The sequence below is a fragment of the Martes martes genome (genome assembly GCF_963455335.1).
Source record: "Martes martes genome assembly, chromosome: 9".
Classification (NCBI taxonomy): domain Eukaryota; kingdom Metazoa; phylum Chordata; class Mammalia; order Carnivora; family Mustelidae; genus Martes; species Martes martes.
Genome location: NC_137896.1, coordinates 66,491,777 through 66,512,856, shown reverse-complemented (window position 1 = coordinate 66,512,856; position 21,080 = coordinate 66,491,777). Strand labels below are relative to the sequence as shown.

Genomic DNA, 21,080 nt, shown 5'->3' with positions numbered 1-21,080 from the left:
ATGATATATTCATGAACATCTCTGTGGAAAGCTTTAATTTTGTCCTTAAAATACTTTAAAAAAATAATTCCTATTTGATTTTGAGACTTGGTTTACTCTCAGTATAATTCAGTTTCAGTATAATTCTTTTATTTAGTTTAATATTTAATTAGAATAGACCCCCCGAATTTAGGGGAAGAAGCCATTAGAGTATCCAGGTTATATGGAAAGGCTATGGACAATTTCATTATGTTTGGACACTTTGCATGTTATTTTTGTTAGCAGTGCTGATGGCAACAGGCTGAAAATACTAGCTATAATAAGTATTTTGACTAGTATGTTTGTAAAGAAACCATTCTATTCCAATTCTATTTCTTAGGATTCTCATAATTTTTCTTTAGCATAAAGAACTGGGATAAAATGTGTTACTAAAGTTCAAAACTAGGTCAAAATCTTTCGTAGTTCAGTAGTGTCTGACAAGCACAAATAAGAGTGTTCATATTTTCATCACTCTTCATACATTTTGATAAATTACACTACAGAAAAGTTAATTCAATTTATATTTTCTGTGTCTAGAAAGGTCAGGAGAGATTTAATAGAATGATACTTGAATTGAGTCTCAAAAAAATATGATGGTGTTGGGGCAGCTGGGTGGCTCAGTGGGTTAAAGCCTCTGCCTTCAGGTCTGGTCATGATCTCAGGGTCCTGGGATCCAGCCCCACATTGGGCTCTCTGCTCTGCAGGGTGCCTGCTTCCCCCTCTCTTTCTGCCTGCCTCTCTGCCTACTTGTGATCTCTCTGTGTCAAATAAATAAATAAAATCTTAAAAAAAAAAAAAGGTGACATTTGAGTAAAGACTAAGAGAGCTCAGTGAGTTAGGCTGAGAACCTACTATGTGCTAGAAACTGTTCTAGACACCTGAACACACAAACGAAAAGGCCCCCCTGAGAATGTAACATTTCAACTGAGCCCTGAAGGATAAGAAAGAATCACACAAAGAATGGGGAAACAAAAGGATATTGGAAAAAAAAAAACAAGTGCCAGTTTATTAATTTACTAAGAGAACTGAAGGCTCTCAGCTGGAAGTTCAGATCAGCCTGTCCAAATACTCTTGTAGAACTACTAATAAGCCAACTTATAAGTTTGGTAGGTGAAGACAGAACCTGAACAAAAGGACTGAGTTATAGGACTTCAATGTCTGATGGGATGAACCTTGAAGAAGCCACCTTCTCAACTTCTGGGCTCTGGAAAGATCCTGTTAAGAGCCAGGATACCCTCTCTCTCCTAGAGGAGGCTTGGATTCATCTGGGACAGATGCATCTCTCCTTTATTCAATCCTTCAGTAATAGATCAGACCTCTGGCTGAATGATAATCTTTCTTTAATTGTCAGGATATAGTCCAGCCTTGAAGGCCTGGAGAAATGCTGTTTCTTTAAATCAACTCTAAGTCAACTCTCACCATTTAATGAATGATTTTATAGTTTTTCCCCAGAGAACAATCCATGTTCTAGGGGGACACTTTGCTACCACCACTTTGCATTGCCAAACATGCTTCTTCAATACTGAAAAGAAAACAAAAAATAACAATCCTATATATCGTCCTAGGTAGGCCCGGCTACTTCAAAACATCTTATTAAGTTATTCTGCCCCATCTTTGACAGTATGTAATTTACCCAGAGTCTCACGACGATCATGTGCTTGTTCTATTTCGCCTTCTTGGCTCCCGGTGGGAATGCACAGAGCTGGCACCCAATACGTTTCAGGTTTTTACCCTCCAATGTTGGGGATACGCCGTACCTAACCGAGAAGTTAGGTCTTTTCAAGGGCTGAGCGAAAACCACGGCACTGACACCACCGGCAGCCGTGGCCCGGGGCGGTGTGCGCGCGGGACCCGGCCTTAGGGACCCATGCCCCCCCACGCCCCCCCGTTCCCCGTCACCCGTCCCCAAAAGGCTGCCCGCCCCAGCGCCCCGCGAGCCCTGCTTCCAGCTTCGCCCACCTGCTGCTTCCGGTGGCGCCCACGGTCACTCGCGGGCTCGTGCGGGAGAAGAACGCGTGTGACCCCACGGTCCGCGGGCTGCGAGCGCCGCCAGCCGGAAACGCCGAGAGGAGGCGGGGCTGTGCCGGGAGCCGGGGCGGGGCTGCGCCCCTCTGGCCTCGCTCTTCTCGGGCTCCCCGCGCTCCCGCTGGCGCTGCCCGCGTTTCCCGGGGGGCCTTTGAAGCCGCCCGGTCGGCGCCAAGCCAGAGTAGGGGCGGGGACGCAGGGCACGTTCCAATGGTAGGATGGAAAGTCAGAGCGCCCCCCGTTCCGATGGAGGTCCCCGCGTGACGGCGCAGAGCTAACGGTCACCCAGGGCGAAGGTAGGAGGTTGGCTGGGTCAAGCTTGGGGGCGGGGAGGGCGCTCGCGGAGCGAGGCCTGGGGAGGGCGCCAGGAAGTCGGGGCAGTCAGCTCATGGGCCCCTCCAGGCCCCAGCACCAGCAAACACCTACTGAACTTGAGGCCTGGAGCCAGGTCTTCACGCATCTGCTCATGGTTCAAAGGGCACGTAACAACACCTGGAAGCAGAGGAGACTGAAATCCGTTTTAAAAGATAGATTGCATTTTGGGGCGCCTGGGTGGCTCAGTGGGTTGAGCCGCTGCCTTCGGCTCAGGTCATGATCCCAGTGTCCTGGGATCCAGTCCCGCATCGGGCTCTCTGCTCAGCAGGGAGTCTGCTTCCCCCTCCCTCTGCCTTCCTCTCTGCCTCCTTGTGATCTCTGTGACTGTCAAATAAATAAATAAAATCTTTAAAAAAATAAATAAATAAAATAAAAGATAGATTGCATTTAAAGGAATAAACGCTGCTATCCCCAGTGGAGAGATGGTAACTGGTAGGAGTGGGTCAGAAAACACACATTTTCAGGCTAATGAATGTTACCCATCTGCGGCTGGCAAGAAAATACTTTCTGCTCAGCCAGATGGGGGCAATTCTTCCAGCAAGCCAAAGTTTCAGTTAACTATTGCCGCATAACAAACTGCCTCAAACATCAGCAGCTTAAAACGGCTTATTTCTAACATTTATATGGTTTCACCCGAGCTTTATTCAACCAGGGTTGCTGAACTGGAAGGTCCAGAATAGGCCTGAATATTCATGCCCTTGGCAATTGAGGCTTAGTGGCTGCTGGGACATCTCAGATCAGGTCTAGCCTTGGAAGAGGCACTGCAGCCACAATTCTATTGTCCAGAGCAAGAGTCAGGCCGGAGATAAAGGGTGGAGCAGTGGACTCCACCTCTTAATGAGAGGAGCCCAAATAGTTTGGAGTCATCTTTTTCAATCTTCCACAGAAGTGAAAATTTTCAGTTCGAATAGAAACTACCAAGACTTGCATGTTGGAATTAGAAGCATCCAGGGCTCACAATTTGGTGACTCTGAGCGGGTCTCCCTAAAAAGCAACAATAAAGACACAGTGGCTCCTCATTTACCATTACCCTTTTGATTGAAGTCACTCTGAGCTCCTTCCTTGTATTATGCAGATGGAATGAATTGTGTACAGAGTGAGCCCCAGTAGGAATTTTCCTAGTTATTAAAAATAGCCACACAGAACTGTTTCCCTTTGCTTATATTGTTTTCCTAAATTTCATTTCTCTAAAATCTGAGATGGTAGTTTTTTCCCCCTATTTTCTACTGGGGTGGTTTTCAAGAATTCCATTCCCTCCTTTCTGCTCTGAGACTCTTGTCCTTTGGTTATTCTTTTCTTTTTTTTTTTTTTTTAAGCTTTTATTTATTTATTTGACAGAGAGAGATCACAAGTAGGCAGAGAGAGACAGAGCAGCAGGCTCCCTGCAGAGCAGATAGCTGGATGCAGGGCTTGATCCCAGGACCCTGAGATCATGACCTGAGCGGAAGGCAGAGGCTTAACCCACTGAGCCACCCAGGCGCCCCTTTTGTCCTTTGGTTATTCTTAACCGCTCTCCTACTGCACCTTCTCCACTGGTACCTTCTCCCACTGACGCTCAGATGTGAACTCTGACTCATCATAATCCTCCAGTGACCTCACTTCTTTTTCCACCTTTCATCCCACCTACTTCCCTTTAGAGCAGAGCTTCTTCAAGGACTTGCTGCACATTCAGTATCTACTTCCTTCCTTCCCATTCATAATCAGCCTACTCCAACATTTCTTCTGTCCTTATTCCATCAAGAGTGCTTTTTGGAGGGATGAGGGTGAAAAGGGTCAAGGTGGTCAAAGGTATAAACTTCCAGGTATAAGATAAATAGGTCCTGGGGACCTAATGTACAGCATGGTGTCTATACAATATTGTCTTATATATTTAAAAGGTGCTGAGAGTAGATCTTTAAAGTCCTCGTGGTGATGGATATTAACTTATGTTAATTGTTTTGCATTGTATACATATAAAATATCATTATGTTATACACCTAAAACTAATACAATGTCATGTCAATTACATTTTCAGTAAAAGTAGAAATAAAGAATAAATAAAATTCTTTAAATCATTATAGAAATTATTCAGGGTTGAGGAAGAATGAGGTCAGCTCCTTATTCTCAAATGGTTGTGGGAGAGGGAAATGTCTTTGAACTAGCAACTTTTCTGTAAATTTGACATTGTTTCAAAATAAAAGGAAAATAATATATGTTAGGTGTCTGATACTGTAATAAAGACTGTTAGTGCCCTGCCCATGTCCCCTTTACCCTTAATCCATGCTTCCCTCCTTCAGCTGCCATGAGTGTAGGAGCTTTTGTGCCCAGAGACACCTGAGTGATTCATGCCACCTCCTTGCTCCTCCAGCCTCCCTCTTTGGCTTTGTGGTGACAACCAAGGCCAGACCAGTAGGGGGTACAATCATCCCACCCTTTGCCTCAAAATGAGTAACGGGACAACTGTGCTGTCTGGTCCTTCTAGAGCAACCTGTGGATCAGGCCAAAAATTTATCTAAGCTCTCATCCTTAGTTGACTCTTCATGTTGCCCCATCTTGCTGTCTTCACTCCCTTAAATGCTTTTCCTACAGAGCATACTCTCAAAAATCATGTGCACCTGAATCCCTGTCTCAGGTAGCTTCTGGGAGTCCCAATTAAGACAGTCACACTAGCTCAAAAAATGAAAGCTTTTATTATTAGCATCATGACAACACCAATAGATGCAATACCAATGCATGTATAATAGGTTTAGATATCTTATTTTATGGATATGTTGGATTTAAAGTCTCCTAACACCCTTATTTCTGCTGAAGTATACTTTTTAATGTGGAGAATTTACTATCTTAGTAGAAACAACGAAACTCTGAAAAGTAGTCAGTTTAAGATACCACTTGTAGAATTTTCCCAAAATACCTAAGTGAGGTTGTTGTCCTTATTGAGCTTGTTCCATTCTACCTCTTCCAGGAAATCTTTGTGGAATTCCCTTCTTGAGCGGGCTGCTAAAACCATGGCTTAGATTGGATTTGGGGATTCCAATTTTCTGTTGTCTTAGCAGCAGTGGTTCTCAATGAGAGTAATTAATGTTTGCATTTTTTATAGTCTCAATGACTGGAGTGTGACACTGTATTTCACATCCTGCAATGCAGGAGGCATCAAGCACAATGAAAGAAAGTCATCCCAAATTCAGCATCCAACATGACTATCAAATGTTCTGTATGACACTCATGGAGATGAAAAACAAGGCTGTAAATATGAGAGACATGCCCCTGTTAAAAAAAAAAAAAAAGAGGAAAGTGGTTTTTGCTAAGGTTACTGCAACATTTCAACTAAGGTCCAATGGACCTTTCCATCCTCGTCTGACCTTTCAGTTGACTACCTCCACCGTAACAACTACTGTGGGCAATCTTGACATTACCTTGTCTTAGTTTTCTACCATTTCACTGCCAAGTCCTCAGTTCTCTTTGCTAGCTACCCCATGCTGACCAGCTCCTAAATGTTTGAGTTCCTCAGGACTTTAGCTCACACTATACATTCACCTTAAACAATCTCATTCATTCCCAAGGCTTTCAATACCATTTCTACATACAACTTCAAAATTCATATTTTTAATTCCATACATATAGCTGTCTACTTGCCTTGGAAACTGTGTTATGTCCCAAAACCATGCTCCTGAGCTCAGTCTTTTCCCCAGAGAACCTCCATGCATAGCCTTTTTAGCTGGAATTCCTTTCTTTTTCCTCACTTCTCACTTTGAAACCATCATTCTGTCCTGCTAACCTTCACCAGGACTCTCTCCACTTCTCAAGACCTTGACCATTACCATCATCTTACTTGGACAACTACCTCACTGCAAAAGCTATAAATGACATGACCTTAGAGAAAACTTCCTAGTTCCCACAATTAAAAATCAAGTTTATGTGTCCTGTCCCTCTAGACATTTTACTTTTTCTTCATGGCACATCATAATTTGTATCTTATATAATTACTGTCTGATGTTCTATCTTCTCTGGCAGACAGACAGTAAACATTATGATGGCAGTGCCTATTTTAGTCACCACTATATCTCTAGCAACAAGCACAGTGCCAGGGTAGGTGAACAAATGAAATAATTTAGTTTTTTTACTCTCCCAAAGAATTATGTTCTGTAAATGATAAAAGCATCATCCAATTGGCTTATGTCCCATTCAATAATTTTATTTAGCTCTAAGCTCAATATTCCCTATAAATATACTACATTTGTGTTTTTCTGATTTATAAAATATTGATTCCCCTAAGAGAAGATGCCTTTTATCTTTGTTTTTATGACTATTATGGAGATAACTCACAATTGGGCATTAGAAATAGCCAATAAATACTAAAGTACAGGAAAATGTTCAAAACATACATAATATAGTTTCAGGTCACTATATGTGCAGACACAAAATGGTTTTAATTTCATCTCACAATACTTGGGACAATACTGCTGTTTCAAACTTCCAGACATTTCAGTAAGAATGGCAAACTGATATATATATATATATAAAACAAGAATTTTTTTTAACACTAGGCTTTTTTCTTATATTAAATATCGAGAGTATAAAATGGTAGTATCTATAAGATAAACTGTTACACTTGAAAATAACTATTTTGTAATTTTGAAATGAATTCAATGTGGAGGCAAACAGTTTTAAAAGGATGATTGATTTAAAATGTGAAATGCTTCACAAGGTATGTAATTTATTGGTCTTTTGCAGAGTTTACCTGAAGTGATCACTTATAGAACAGAAATGCAAAAATGCAGGAAGATAATGTAAAGCAAAATCACAAACTAGAACTCTTACAAAATTGGTACACCACACGTAGTGTGAAATACAGATGTCAAATTGTTTGGGTACTGTTTTTTGATCACTTGTTAAAGAAATACATTATAATTAAAATATTTTGGTACCATTTAAATACTGTTATTCAAAACATTGTGATTTTTGACAAGGATAGAATGTAATACCAGAGAATTTTGCCTTGAGTTTTGGAAAGTTTTTTTTCCCCTAAAACATTAACTTTTTAAAATATGTATCAAAAAAGTGCAGCCTAATGTGATTCGTGAATAGTGAAAAATAAGCAATTGTCTTCCTTCATTAGGTTTTCCTAGTAAGGTTAAGTTCTCATTCAACATGCACTCTTAGTCAAAAGAAAATTCTGGTTTCTTTGGTAGTATGTACAAATAACTTCATTCCACATCTGTCATTTCTATTCCATCACTTTCTTTAACATATACCACAGAACCTGAGGTTTTCTCTGAAAGAGATCCTGAGCCAATCTCTTTACTTCTTGCAAAGTTTTCTTGGTTTGTGTCTTCTAATCTGATTTTCTTGGTGTTTTGAAATAATTGAATCACTGGTTCCATCTTGCTTTTCTCAGTTCCTTGCATCAAATGATCATCCACTTTTGAATCCATGTGCATAGCAGATACCTGAGTAGCAGATTTACTAAGGGAAAATCCCATGGGGATGGTTGAATAAATACAGTTTGCAGATGCCTCTTTAAATAGTGGAAACGTTTCTTCAACTTGATTGCTTGGAAAAGAAATAACAACAAGTGAATACAGTGGGAATTTCAACTAACCTCATGGCAATGCTTGTTTTCATGAAACATCATGATGGTGATGCCAAAAATATAAGGTAAAATCGCCTTCCATCTCTGTGTTCACATTTTCTTTGTGGGAGGGTTTGCAGGTTCTATAGATTCTCCGAAAGTCTTTTTAAAAAGGAATTTATCAGGTTTTATGCTTTGTCACCTTTCAGAAAATAAAAGAACTTCTCTACTTAGTCCATTATATCATTTTTGCTATCAAAAACTTTTAACAAATTATTAATGGATTAAAGAAATAATTACTGAAGAAATACAAACAATTATAAGAGAATAGTATGAGCAATTATATACCAATAAATTAGGCAACCTGGAAGAAATGGATAAATTCCTAGAAACATATGAACTACCAAACTACAACAGGAAGAAATAGAAAACCTGAACAGACCCATAATAAGCAAAGAATTGAATTAGTAATCAAAGATCTCCCAACAAACAGGAGTCTTGAGCTAGTTGGCTTCCCAGAGTCATTCTACCAAACATTTAAGGAAGAATTAATACCTATTCTTCTGAAGCTGTTTCAAAAAATAGAAATGGAAGGAAAACTTTCAAACTCTTTCTATGAGGCCAACATTACCTTGATCCCTAAACCAGACAAAGACCCCACTAAAAAGAATTACAGACCAATATCCCTGATGAATGTGGATATAAAAATTCTTACCAAGATACTAGCTAATAAGATCCAACAGTACATTAAAAGGATTATTTACCATGACCAAGTGGGATTTATTCTTGGGCTGCAGGGTTGGTTCAAGATCTGCAAAATCAATCAATGTGATACACCACATTAATAAAGGATAAGAAAGGATAAGAACTGTGTGGATAAGAAAGGATAAGAACTGTGTGGTCCTCTCAGTAGATGCAGAAAAAGCATTTGACAAAATACAGCATCTTTTCTTGATAAAAACTCTCCACCATGTAGGGATAGAGGGAACATACCTCAATGTCATAAAAGCCATATGAAAACCCACAGTGAATATCATTCTCAATGGGGAACTTTTCCCCTAAGGTCAGGAACAGGACAGGGATATCCACTCTTACCACTGGTGTTCAATATAGTACTGGAAGTCCTAGCTTCAGCAATCAGATGACAAAAAGAAATAAAAGGCATCCAAATTGGCAAAGATGTCAAACATTCACTCTTCAAAGATAACATGATACTCTATTTGAAAAACCCAAAGGACTCCACCAAAAAATTGCTAGAACTGATACAGGAATTCAGCAAAGTCATAGGATATAAAATCACACTTGATCTTAGCCAAAAGCCAGAGAAGTGATAGGATATAAAATCAATGCACAGAAATCTGTTGCATTTCTATACCCTAACAATAAAGCGACAGAAAGAGAAATCAAGTAATTGATCCCATTCACAATTGCACCAAAAATCATAAGATACCTCAGAATAAACCTAACCAAAGAGTTAAAATATCTATACTCTGAAAACTATAGAATACTCATGAAAGATATTGAGGAAGACACAAAGCAACGGAAAAACATTCCATGCTCATGGACTGAGAGAACAAATATTGTTAAAATGTCTACGCTACCCAAAGCAATCTACACATTTAATGCAATTACTATCAAAATACCACTAGCATTTCTCACAGAGCTGGAATAAACCATACTAAAATTTGTATGGAACTAGAAAAGACCCCGAATAGCCAAAGTAATGTTGAAAAAAGAAAACCGGGGTGCCTTTGTGGCTCAATTAATTATCTGACTCTTGATTTCAGCTCAGGTCATGATCTCAGGGTCCTGGGATCAAGCCCTGTGTCAGGCTCCACACTTGTGGAGGATTCTTTCTCTCCCCTCTGCATTCTCTCTCTCTCTCTAGTAAATAAATAAATCTGAAAGAAGGGGGGGGGGGTGGATGAGGAAGGGAGGGAGGGAGGGAAAGAAAGAGAAGAAAGAAAAGAAAATAGAAACCAAAGCTGGAGGCATCACAATTCTGGACTTTAAGCTGTATTACAAAGCTCTAATCACCAAGGCAGTTGATACTGGCACAAAAACAGACAAATAGATGAATGGAACAGAATAGAGAACCCAGAAATGGACCCTCAACTCTACAGTCAAGTAATTTTCTACAAAGCAGTAAAGAATATCCAATGGAAAAATGACAGACTCTTCAACAAATGGTGTTGGGAAAATTGGACAGCCACACGCAGAATGAGATTGGACCACTTTCTTACACCACACACAAAAATAAATTCAAAATGGATGAAAGACCTCAAGGTGAGACAGGAATCCATCAAAATCCTAGAGGAGAACAGAGCCAGCAACCTCTTTTACCTCAGCCACAGCAACTTCTTGCTAGACACCTCTCCAGAGGCAAGGGAAACAAAAGCAACAATGAATTACTGGGGCTTCATCAGGATAAAAAGCTTCTGCACAGCAAAGGAATCAATCAACAAAACTAAAAGGCAACCTACAGGATGGGAGAAGATATTCACAAATGGCATATCAGATAAAGGGCTAGTATCCAAAATCTATAAAGAACTTATCATACTCAACACGCAAAACCCAAAAAAATCCTGTCAAGAAATGGGCAGAAGACATGAACAGACATTTCTCCAAAGAAGACATACAAATGGCCAACAGACACATGAAAAAAATGCTCAACATCACTCAACATCAGGGAAATACAACCAAAATCACAATGAGATAACACCTCATACCTGTCAGAATGGCTAAAATGAACAACTCAGGAAACAACAGATGTTGGGAAGGATACAAATAAAGGGGAACCGTCTTACACTGTTGGTGGAAATGAAAACTCATGCAGCCACTCTGGAAAACAGTACAGAGGTTCCTCAAAAAGTTAAAAATAGAGCTACCCTATGACCTAGCAACTGCACTACTAGGTATTTATCCAAAGGATAAAAACATAGTTATTCAAAAGGGCACCTGTACCCCAATGTTCATAGCAGCAATATCCACAATAGCCAAAATATGCAAAAAGCCAAGATGTCCATCAACAGATGAATGGATAAAGAATATGTGGTGTGTATATATGTAATGGAATATTACTTAGCTATCAAAAATGAAATCTTGTGATTTGCAACAATGTGGACAGAACTAGAGGGTATTATGCCAAGTGAAATAAGTCAGTCAGAGAAAGACAGATACCATATGATTTCACTCATATGTGGAATTTAAGAAACAAAACAGACGAACATAGGGGAAGGGAAGGAAAAATAAAACAATATAAAAACAGGGAGGCAAAGCATAAGAGACTCTTAACTATAGAAAAGAAACTGAGGTTGGCTAGAGGGGAGGTGGGGGGGATGTGGTAATCAAGTGATGGGCATTAAAAATAAGCACTGGGTGTTATATGGAACTGATGAATCGCTACATTCTAGCATTGAAACTAATAACATACTATATGTTAACGAAATTGAATTTGAATAAAAATTTTTTAAGTTGCATTTCTATGCACTAACAATGCATAATCTGCAAAGGAAATTAAGAAAATAAATCCATCTACAATAGTGTAAATAGAACAAAAAAAAATACTTAGGAATTAACCAAGGTAAAAGACTTGTATGATGAAAACTAAAACACCATTGAAAGAAATTAAAGAAGACATAAATAAAACATATCCCATGTTCATGGATTAGAAGACCTAATATTGCAAGATGTCTATATTACTCAAAGTGATCTACACATTCAGTGCAATCCCTATCAACATCCCAGTGACACTTTTTGCAGAAATAGAAAAATCCATCCAAAAATTCATTTGGAATTGCGAATAATCAAAATAACCTTGAAAAAGAAGAAAAGCTGGAGGACTCACACTGGCCTAAAAGCAGACATACAGACCACTGTAACAGAATAGAGAGCCCAGAAATAAACCCTCAGATACGTGGTCAAATGATTTTTGACAAAGGTGCTTAGATAATTTGATGAAGTAAAGGAAAATATTTTCAACAAAAGGTGCTGGGGAAACTGGATATTCATGTGCAAAAAAGAAAGAAAGAGAGAAAGAAAGAAATTGATATTTACCCAACACTATATGCAAAAATTAATTCAAAATGTATCAAAGACCTAAATGTAAGATTTAAAACTATAAAACTGGACACCTAGACAGCTGGTACCCATCTATTAATGTGGGATCCAGAGTCAGAAAAAACTTTTTAAAATCTCAAGAAGACCTTATTCCATGCCCCAGCTTTAAAGGGAATGGCCTTGGTTGTTCTAACCCAGGCCTGGGGACCCGCTCAATAGCAAGTGGGATATTTACCAACTGCTTGTTAGAGCCTGTCTGGGAAGGCCTACATACAGTGATTTAGCCACTCCAATAGCAATCTAAGTGCCTAAATTTGAAGCCTGTGTCCACTGTTTCAGTCAAACCCTGGTCCCCAGTGGGGCCTAACAATAAGGAACTGAAATCCCTCTATGAACCCAGAAAGGACCTCAAACTAGACTTGAAGCTACAAGTCACAGATAATCTTCTTAAATGTCACTTTCCCTTTATCCCATCAAAATCATAGTCCTTATGGGATACCTTTTTCCTGCCCTCTCCTCAGAGTGTGTGGGGGAGTTCACTAAAACATCCCCTATCTCTCACTGGACCCCTAGCTGTACTCGGTCTTGCATTGTGCTTTGGGCTTTGTCTCCTAAGTGCCCTAACCGGCTTTATATCTTCCAGAATAAAGGTCATCAAACTCCAAATGGTGGTTCAGATGGAGCATCACATAGAGGTCAAACCAGACATCTACAGGGGACCCCTTGATAGACTGAGATGAGAGGAACCCTGACTGCTGCCCCATCCAATGCCCCTGACCAGAAGGAAGTAGCTACAATTAGTCATCACCTTTCTTCCCTAATAGCAGTTAGGGTTACCTCTTCAGAGGGGGAAATGATCAAGGATAGCTGGAAGGCAGGTGGGAGGGACAGGGGGAAAGAGGAAACCACCCATAAAAGGATTTAACATCATGCTGAATGTTCTTAATACACTGAACTGTACACTTAAAAATGGTTAAGATGGTAAATTGTATGTATATTTTACATAAAATATACAAAAAAAAAAGAAAAGTCCAATAAAGATACAGTACCTTTTAGTACAGATACCCAAGAGATATGAGTCAAGAGATATGAGTCAAGATATGATGTCAAGAGATATGAGTGTGCAACATGGAGGGAGGACTTGGAAAGGTTCTGAAAGGAGGGGACCAAAGGTCGGAGTTGGGCTTTGAAAGATGGAGAGATCTCTCTGATGATATTCTAAAATGTAGGTATACCTATTTCTTAGAGTTGGAAACTGAAGGTGAATTTTTTTCTCATCAAATATATATCTAATATTATCTTCGAATTAATAAAATTGAATTTCTTCTATTCTTTGGTCTGCCCTCTTTGGTTACTGAAAATGGAAGTCCTTCTCTTAAAAATGTATAACTTGAATCTAATTATGAGGAAACAATCAGATAAACCCAAATTGAGATATTCTATAAAACAGCCTCTACTCAAAAATGTCAATGTATAAAAGACAAAGAGAAACTGAAGAATTGTTCCAGATTAAAGAAGACTAAAGAGACATGATTTCCAAATGCAGTGAATGATCCTTATTTGGGGAGGTGGGGGAGAAATGTATTGTAAGGGCCATTTCTTGGACAATTGGAAAATTTGAATATGGATAGTTTATTAAATAATAATATTGCATTAATGTGAAATACCTTGAATCTGGTAACTGTACTGTGGTTATATTACTGAATGTTCTTGTTCTTAGGACATAAGTGCTGAAATAGGGGTAAAGGATGATATCTGCAACTTGCTTTCAAATTACCTAGCAATAGATAGATATGAAGAGAAAATAAATGTGTTAAATGTTAACAGTTGTTCAGTTTGGTAGGAAAGGATAAAAAATTGTTCAGTGTATTATTCTTGTTAAGTTTCTGTATGCTTAAAACTTCTTCAAAATACAAAGTTGAAAAAAGCTAAAAATAATATACAATTGATGCTTGAACAACACACGTTTGAACCACATGTATCCACTTACATGCAAATTTTTTCAATAAATACGGCATAGTAATGTAAATGTATTTCCTCTTAGATTTTCTTAATAACCTTTTCTTCTCTGTAGCTTACTTATCATAAGAATACAGTATATAATACATATGACACACAAAATACGTGTTAAATTTTTATATTATTGGTAAGGCTTCCAGTCAGCAGTAGGCTATTAGTTCAGTTTTGGGGGCTTGATAGATACATGCAGATTTTTTACTGCATGGGCAGGGGGTTGGTGTCTCCAACCCCTGCATTGTTGAAGAGTCAACAATAGTAACAAAACTCTGTAAAACAACAACATACTGCATTTGAAATCAACAATGGTAAAATAATGGTAACATACAGAATTCTCAATTAGCACATTAAATTTCAGTTTAATAGAGGGATTGAGGAGGGACCAAAAGCAATAAGGTAGATTTGGCCCTTTGAGTCTCACCTTAACTTGTCTGGAATCTTGTGGATGTGAAGGGAGAACAAGTGTATTTTGGGCCTCTTTGGCCTGACATTCACGTTGCCATTCAAGAAAAAAATCTTAAATGCATAAGGAAGAATAAAGTTCTAAACTAAATAAATTTGGACATACACAACAGGAGACTTGCCTTATCATTAAGATATGCTACAAAGTGAAAGTGAAAAAAAGTGTACAGTTTAGTACAGATGAAGGAACAAATAAAGGACCAACAGAACATGACAGAGTTCTAACCTGGACCTAGTTATGTGCCAAAACTTCACGTATGGTTAAAGTGGCACCATACAACAAAGGGGGATAGAACAGACCAAGTTAGTAGAATAATACTGTGAATACCGACTCATCATGGGAATGAAAATAAAGCAGGATCCCTATTTTATATATAAACAAAAGTAGACTCCAAATACAGTAAAGACCTACATGTGGTATCATAGAACTATAAATGAAAATTTTTTTTTTTTTTTTTTTTTTTAAGATCTTATTTATTTATTTGACAGGCAGAGTTCAGAAGTAGGCAGAGAGGCAGGCAGAGAGAGAGAGAGGAGGAAGCAGGCTCCCCGCTGAGCAGAGAGCCCGACGTGGGGCTCGATTCCAGGACCCTGGGATCATGACCTGAGCCGAAGGCAGAGGCTTTAACCTCTGAGCCACCCAGGCACCCCTATAAATGAAAATTTTAAAGTGTAAGACAATATGTTTGTCACCTTGGGTGGAGAAGGATTTGTTGAATAAAAACTGAAGGGCTTAAAGAATAAGGAAGAAAACAGATGGACCTGACTACTCATAATTAAGAACTTCAATTCAATAAAGTATAAAAAAAGTTAAAATGATGGAGACTGGAAGATGTGCTATATAAAGCAGACAAGGGATTTACAGCTAGAATATGAGAATAACTACAAACCAACAAGAAAAAATGAAATCCAATAGAAAAATGGGCAAAGGGTATAAAGATATAATTCACAGATTGGAGGATCCCAAATAGATAATGAGTACATGAAGAGATGTTCAAACTTACTAGGAATCAGAGAAATGCAAGTTTACTACCATCAGAATGGCATACTAGAAAGGTGAATAACATGGAGATTCAAGGAGAATACAGGATGATGGGAAAACCTGTGCATTGCTGGTGGAGTAATTTCTAGCTCCTATTAACATTCCACATCCAATCCTTCAATGAATCTTGTTTCTGTTTCTATTCTTTCCCACTGTATGTTCTTCAGACTGTATCTGGAATGAGTCTTTTAAATCATGAACCAGATCTCATCAATCCTCTGCTCACCACTCTGCTCTAGGTACCTTCTATGTCAAAGTGAAAGCCAAATTGTCTACGTATTGAGTCTCCAGCTGTTTAGGCAGAATAATGGTCCCCAAAGATGTCCACATACTAATTCCCAGAACCTGTGAATATGTCACAGGGCAAGCGGAAATTAAGGTTGCAGATTGAATTAAGGTTCCCAGTCAACCAACCTTGAGGTGGCAAGATTATCCTGGACCCATCAGTGGTGATCACAGGTCTGCATAAGTGAAAGAGAGGTGGGAATGTCACTGCTAGAATGATGCAATGTGGGAAGGACCTGACTGGCTATTGCTGGCTTTGAAGATAAAAGGATACCATGAGCTGAACAAAGCAGGCATTCTGCAGAAACTGGAAAGATAAGAAAATGGATACTCCTGGAGAACTCCCAGGAGTACAGCCTAGCTGATATCTTGATTTTACTCTAGTGAGATCCATTTTGGACTCCTAACCTCCAGAACTTAAGATAATATATTTGTGCTGTTTAAAGCCACCAAGTTTGTGGTAAATTGTCACAGCAGCAATAGGAGACTGATATGCCAGCTAACACTTTGTTCTCTCAGACTCCTATCTGTCGCACTTATTCTGCCCCCTGACCTCATTGCTGTTCCTAAGTATATGCTGTGCCAACCCCTCTTCTGCTTTAGGGCTCATACGCTTACAGTTTCCTCAGTCCGAAGCAATTTTTAAATTTCAAACCACTGTTATAGAACAGACAAAGCACATGGTTTTTAGATAATGTATAAAAGGCAGTGCAGGAGAATAATCCCTGACAGAAAGGAAATAAATGAGGTGAGCCCTGTAAGTGCTTACTGCCTGAAAATTTCAGTCTTCTGCACAAGGAGGGGGAACCCAAAGTGTGCCCGGTTACTTCAATGAGTTGAAAAGACAGAAGTTCAGAGTCTATAGAAGCCAAGGTGACTAGAACTTGTGGAAGGAGGGGCAGTGAGAGGAAGAGCTCCAGAGATGTGCAGAGGATTCCCCACAATTCTTTGGCTGAATACTAATTAGGAAACACATGTGTAAGGAAACTAATGAGGCCTGAGAAAGAACCACCAAAAAGGAGAAGGCCGAATAGTCTGTACAGCTTCCACAGGGCCAAGAATGGAGTTCCCACCAGCCTGAATGTAAAGAACTCCTAACATACCAGGCATTGATCAGAGTCCTCAGAAAGGACTCAGATTAGCCCTAAAGAGTATTTGGACCCAACCAAGCTTAAAAGCAAGCTTCTAGGGGCGTCTAGGTGGCTGAGTCGTTAAATATCTGCCTTCGGCTCAGGTCATGATCCCAGGGTCCTGGAATCAAGCCCTGCATCTGCTCAGCAGGAAGCCTGCTTCTCCTTCTCCCACTCCCCCTGTCTGTGTTCCCCCTCTCGCTGTGTCCTTGTCAAATAAATAAATAAAATCTTAAAAAAAAAAAAAGTTTCTAAAGCATCACTCTCCAACAGAACTTAACTCAATGATTTAAATATTCTCTATCTATTGTCCACTATACTAGCCACTAGCCCCATGTGGCATTGGAAGTTGAAATGTACATAATACAAATGAAATTTTAAGTTTTATCTAATTTTGTTTAATATTTAATATTATATAACCTTATTTGTATTATAAATATTTAATATATAACCTTATCTAATATTAATAATTTATCTAAGTTTTTAAAAATTTAAGTTTTATCTACTTTTATTAATAAAAATTCAAAATGCCACATGTAGCTAGTGGTTACTATTTTCAAAAGTTTAGCTCTAAAGGATTACAACTGTTTCCAAGTAACATTACTACATCTCAGAACAAAGCCCAAGTATATTTAAAGAAAAATAAAAATAAAAACTTCCAGCACCCAACAATGTAAAATATGCAATGTCTGGCAGTCAAAAAATTAACCAGGCATGAAAATAAGCAGAAAAATGTGACCCATAAACAGGAGGAAAAAAAAATTAGGTAATAGAAACAAACCCAGAAATTACACAGGTGATAGAATTAGTACATAAAGACTTTAACAGCTATTTTAAATATACTTCCTATTTTCAAGAAGGTAGAGGAAAACATGATCATGATGAGGATAGAAATGGAAGATATTAAAAATAATTAAACTTCCAGAGATGAAAAAAACAATTCTGACATAAAGAATACTGTGGATGGGGTTAACACTGCCAAAGGAAAGAAGAGTGAACTTGAAGATATATCAAAAGATATATTAAAATGAACAGAGCACCAGTTCGCTGTGGAACAACATTAAGCAACTCAACATATGTTCAACTAGAGTCCCCAGTTTTTTTCTTAGAGAACCAAGGAGGTACAGGGAAAAAAAAAACCAAAATAGAGGTTTTCTTTCTTTCTTTTTTAAAAGATTTTATTTGAGAGAGAGAGCACACAAGTTGGGTGGGGGGCAGAAGGAAAAGCAGGCTCTCTGCTGAGCAGGGAGCCTGACACAGGTGGCCTGATGGGGATCATGACCTGAGCCGAAGGCAGAAGCTTAACGGACTGAGCCACCCAGGCACCCCAAAATAGAGGCTTTCATAGTGAAGACTGTGAAATGATGGGGGGAGACTAAGGGAACAGAAAACAGAGGCCTTAGAATTACACAGGAGTGTCTGTAACAGCTGGAGAGCACAGGTATATAAAAGGATTAGTTGAGGCAGGATGGAGCACTAACCACTCTTTGGACTTCTAGAGAGGGAAGAAAATATTCACTGTCTTGGGTTAGGGGACAAAGTTAACTGTCCTTAATAAGAAAAGAAAGGAAAATCTTCATGCCCTGGTTTGGCCTTAAAATGTCCTTTTCCGTATAGTCTTTCCAAAGAATCTTCAATAACATCTAGGTAGTGCACATACATGCTTAAGCTTTTCTTATTTTTTCCCTTAGAGAAGTACTAATATGGGAGGTAGGAAAGTACTTTTTAAAAGATTTTATTTATTTTATTTATTCGAGAGACAGTGAGAGAGGGTGAGAGGATGAATAGGGTAAAAGTCAGAGGGGGAGGGAGAAGCAGGCTCCCTGCACTGGCCTAGGATCCTGGGATCATGACCTGAGCCAAACGCAGACACTCAACCAACTGAACCACGCAGGCACCCCTAATTTTAAAATCTAAAAAAAAAATTTTAATTAAAAAAATTTTAAATAAGTTCTACACCAAACATGGGGCTTGAACTCATCACCCCAAAAGCAAGAGTCACATGCTCTACCAACTGAGCAAGTCACGTGCTCCAGTTCATGTTTTTTTGTAACTTATTTTATCAGTTAGGCATAATTATATGTACCTCTTGAAATCTATGACTTCTTTGTTTAAAAGAACAAGGACACTCAAGGTAAATTTTAGTGTCTAGCTATACTTACAAAGTATATGATAGCTGAAATAAATGCTACAAACTAGGAGATGTAATGGCACAAGTAATGACGAAAGAGCAGAGATGGGGAAAACATATGGCCCTTATAAGTAAATGTACTTCTACGAAGAAATTTGTTCAAAGGTGTTTATGACTGCCAATATATTATGGGGGAGGGGAGGAGTACTCACCTGGCAAAAACAGGAATTTTTAGTCTCTTCAAATGTGAAATTATTTGAAATACAGAGGTGCAAATTTTATCAAGATCATCAGAGAACAGCTATAAAAATCTAGTTACCTATTTCATCTGTCAGAAAAGACAAGCAGATAAAGCCATTAGAATTCGGAAGCCCTTGGGTTAAGACAGTTTATTTCATATTAAGAAATGTTAAAAACAGTATTTCTTTTCAAGCCGGGCTCCCAAAATTTAGCAGAGTAATGCAGTCCTCATTCTTTTTCACTAAAAAGCTAATTTCTCCACTTTTAGGTAATGCGGTTAATTTTAACATAGTTGGATGGCCAAAAATATTACATCTGGTTAAATTAAAGGAGTGTTCCAAGACTGAAGGCTCCTACTCAGGAGCAGACAAATGTAAACGGTATTAAACAGGCAAACAATCAATACAATATTAAATAGCAAGTGAGAGAGTATACCCTTTCCTCTTTTGTTTATCATCGCTAGTTTTTCGGGAAAGGGGTCTTGGAGAAGAACTGGCATGTGGAGAAGGAATACCAGTCAGGAATCTGCGCCTTTTTGCATAGCAATGAAGTTCTGCCACTTCCTGATTCAACCATGACTGAATCGTGCAGGGCTGACCGGGTCGTGGGTTCGCTGGCTGCCTTACCCGAACAGAAAGAACTTCTCCCTTCCGACAGGATGCAGCAGCAGAACCCGACCTAAGAGATTCCCCGAAAACCGGCCCCTTGCCACGGCAGGAAAGCTCAACAACCTCCCACTGCCCAAAAGCAGCTCTGGGGAGTAACGAGTTCACTGAAAGCGGTTCCAAAACGGTAATATATCCCTAGGAAAAAAAAAAATGCTACAAAGCTGCAATAGCGAAGCAGCAGGTGTTCTAGAGCCAAGGGAGGGACGCTGGCGGAGATACAACCCTGCGCATGCGTGTTCTATTCAGGTGCGGCCGCCGCTAGCAGGGAGTAAGAATTAAGTGGTGAAGAAGGGGGAAGCGGCTGGTTACTAGGAGACGGGACGCTCGTGTGGGACGGCTAAGCTCAGCGTGGGCCTACGCCTGCGCGGCGCGGATGGACCAGGAAGAGGCCTCTACTACGCACCCTGTACGGCGGGAAGGTGGACGTACGCGTCGCTACGTGCGTGGGTGTGCACGCACGGCTTCTAGTCCCCGCGAGCAGGAAGGTCGAGCCAGGTACGCGTGCGCACAGGAACTGGGGGCGCGCGGGACGGAAGCGGAGCGAAGGCGCCGGGGAGGTGGAGGGCGAGCTCCCCTCAGGTACAGAGCGTGAGGGCGGGGCCGACGGTGGCGCCGACCGACGCTAACCGCCCCCGCCTCCTTCCCTCCGGGTCCCGCCTTCCTCTGCCTTCAGCGGGGTGGGGCCAGGTTGATTGGGGGTGGGAGGGGAGGGGAAAAGGTCGGAGGATGGAGACGGGGAGGGACCTGGATCCCTGGCACAGGCCAGGACTTGCCAGTCGTCGACATGAGCTCCGGGGAGGATGACGGGCGGAGAAACCCGGGGAGGGACTCGCAGCTCCAGGTAGAGGCAGCAGGGATGCGCCAGGTTGGGGTAAAGCAGCTCCTGGACCAGAAGGCCCTGCAACAGGGAGGGTATGACGGGGATTAGGGGCTGAGGGTGATCTCTGAAGTGGGGATTCACTGCTTGACGGCTGTGAGGGACCGGTAGCTGCTGAGCTGCGGTCCAGGGAAGCCCTCCAGGAGCAACCTTTGCGGCTGTTGTCGTTTCTTGGGCGCTTAGGGGTTGAGCCCAGTTCCTATG

At 40.1% G+C, this 21,080-nt stretch overlaps 2 protein-coding genes across 2 annotated transcripts in view; one reads left to right on the top strand and one right to left on the bottom strand.

Annotated features, from left to right (window-relative positions):
• Positions 1-7,601: 7,601 nt before the first annotated feature.
• LOC308349635 (uncharacterized protein C2orf15) lies at positions 7,602-20,063 on the bottom strand (the record flags this gene model as incomplete). Its single annotated transcript, XM_080814419.1, has 3 exons — positions 19,958-20,063; positions 19,304-19,419; positions 7,602-7,947 (listed from the first exon to the last, which is right to left on the bottom strand). The coding sequence occupies exon 3, from the start codon at positions 7,875-7,877 to the stop codon at positions 7,602-7,604; it is 276 nt and encodes a 91-aa protein (XP_080670545.1). The 5' UTR covers positions 7,878-7,947; positions 19,304-19,419; positions 19,958-20,063.
• A 466-nt stretch (positions 20,064-20,529) lies between these two features.
• Positions 20,530-21,080, top strand: part of TSGA10 (testis specific 10) — a 126,021-nt gene continuing 125,470 nt past the window's right edge. Inside the window, exon 1 of the mRNA XM_080814887.1 lies at positions 20,530-20,578. The gene's annotated coding sequence lies outside the window, so the exon portion shown is untranslated. The remainder of the gene's footprint in view (positions 20,579-21,080) is intronic.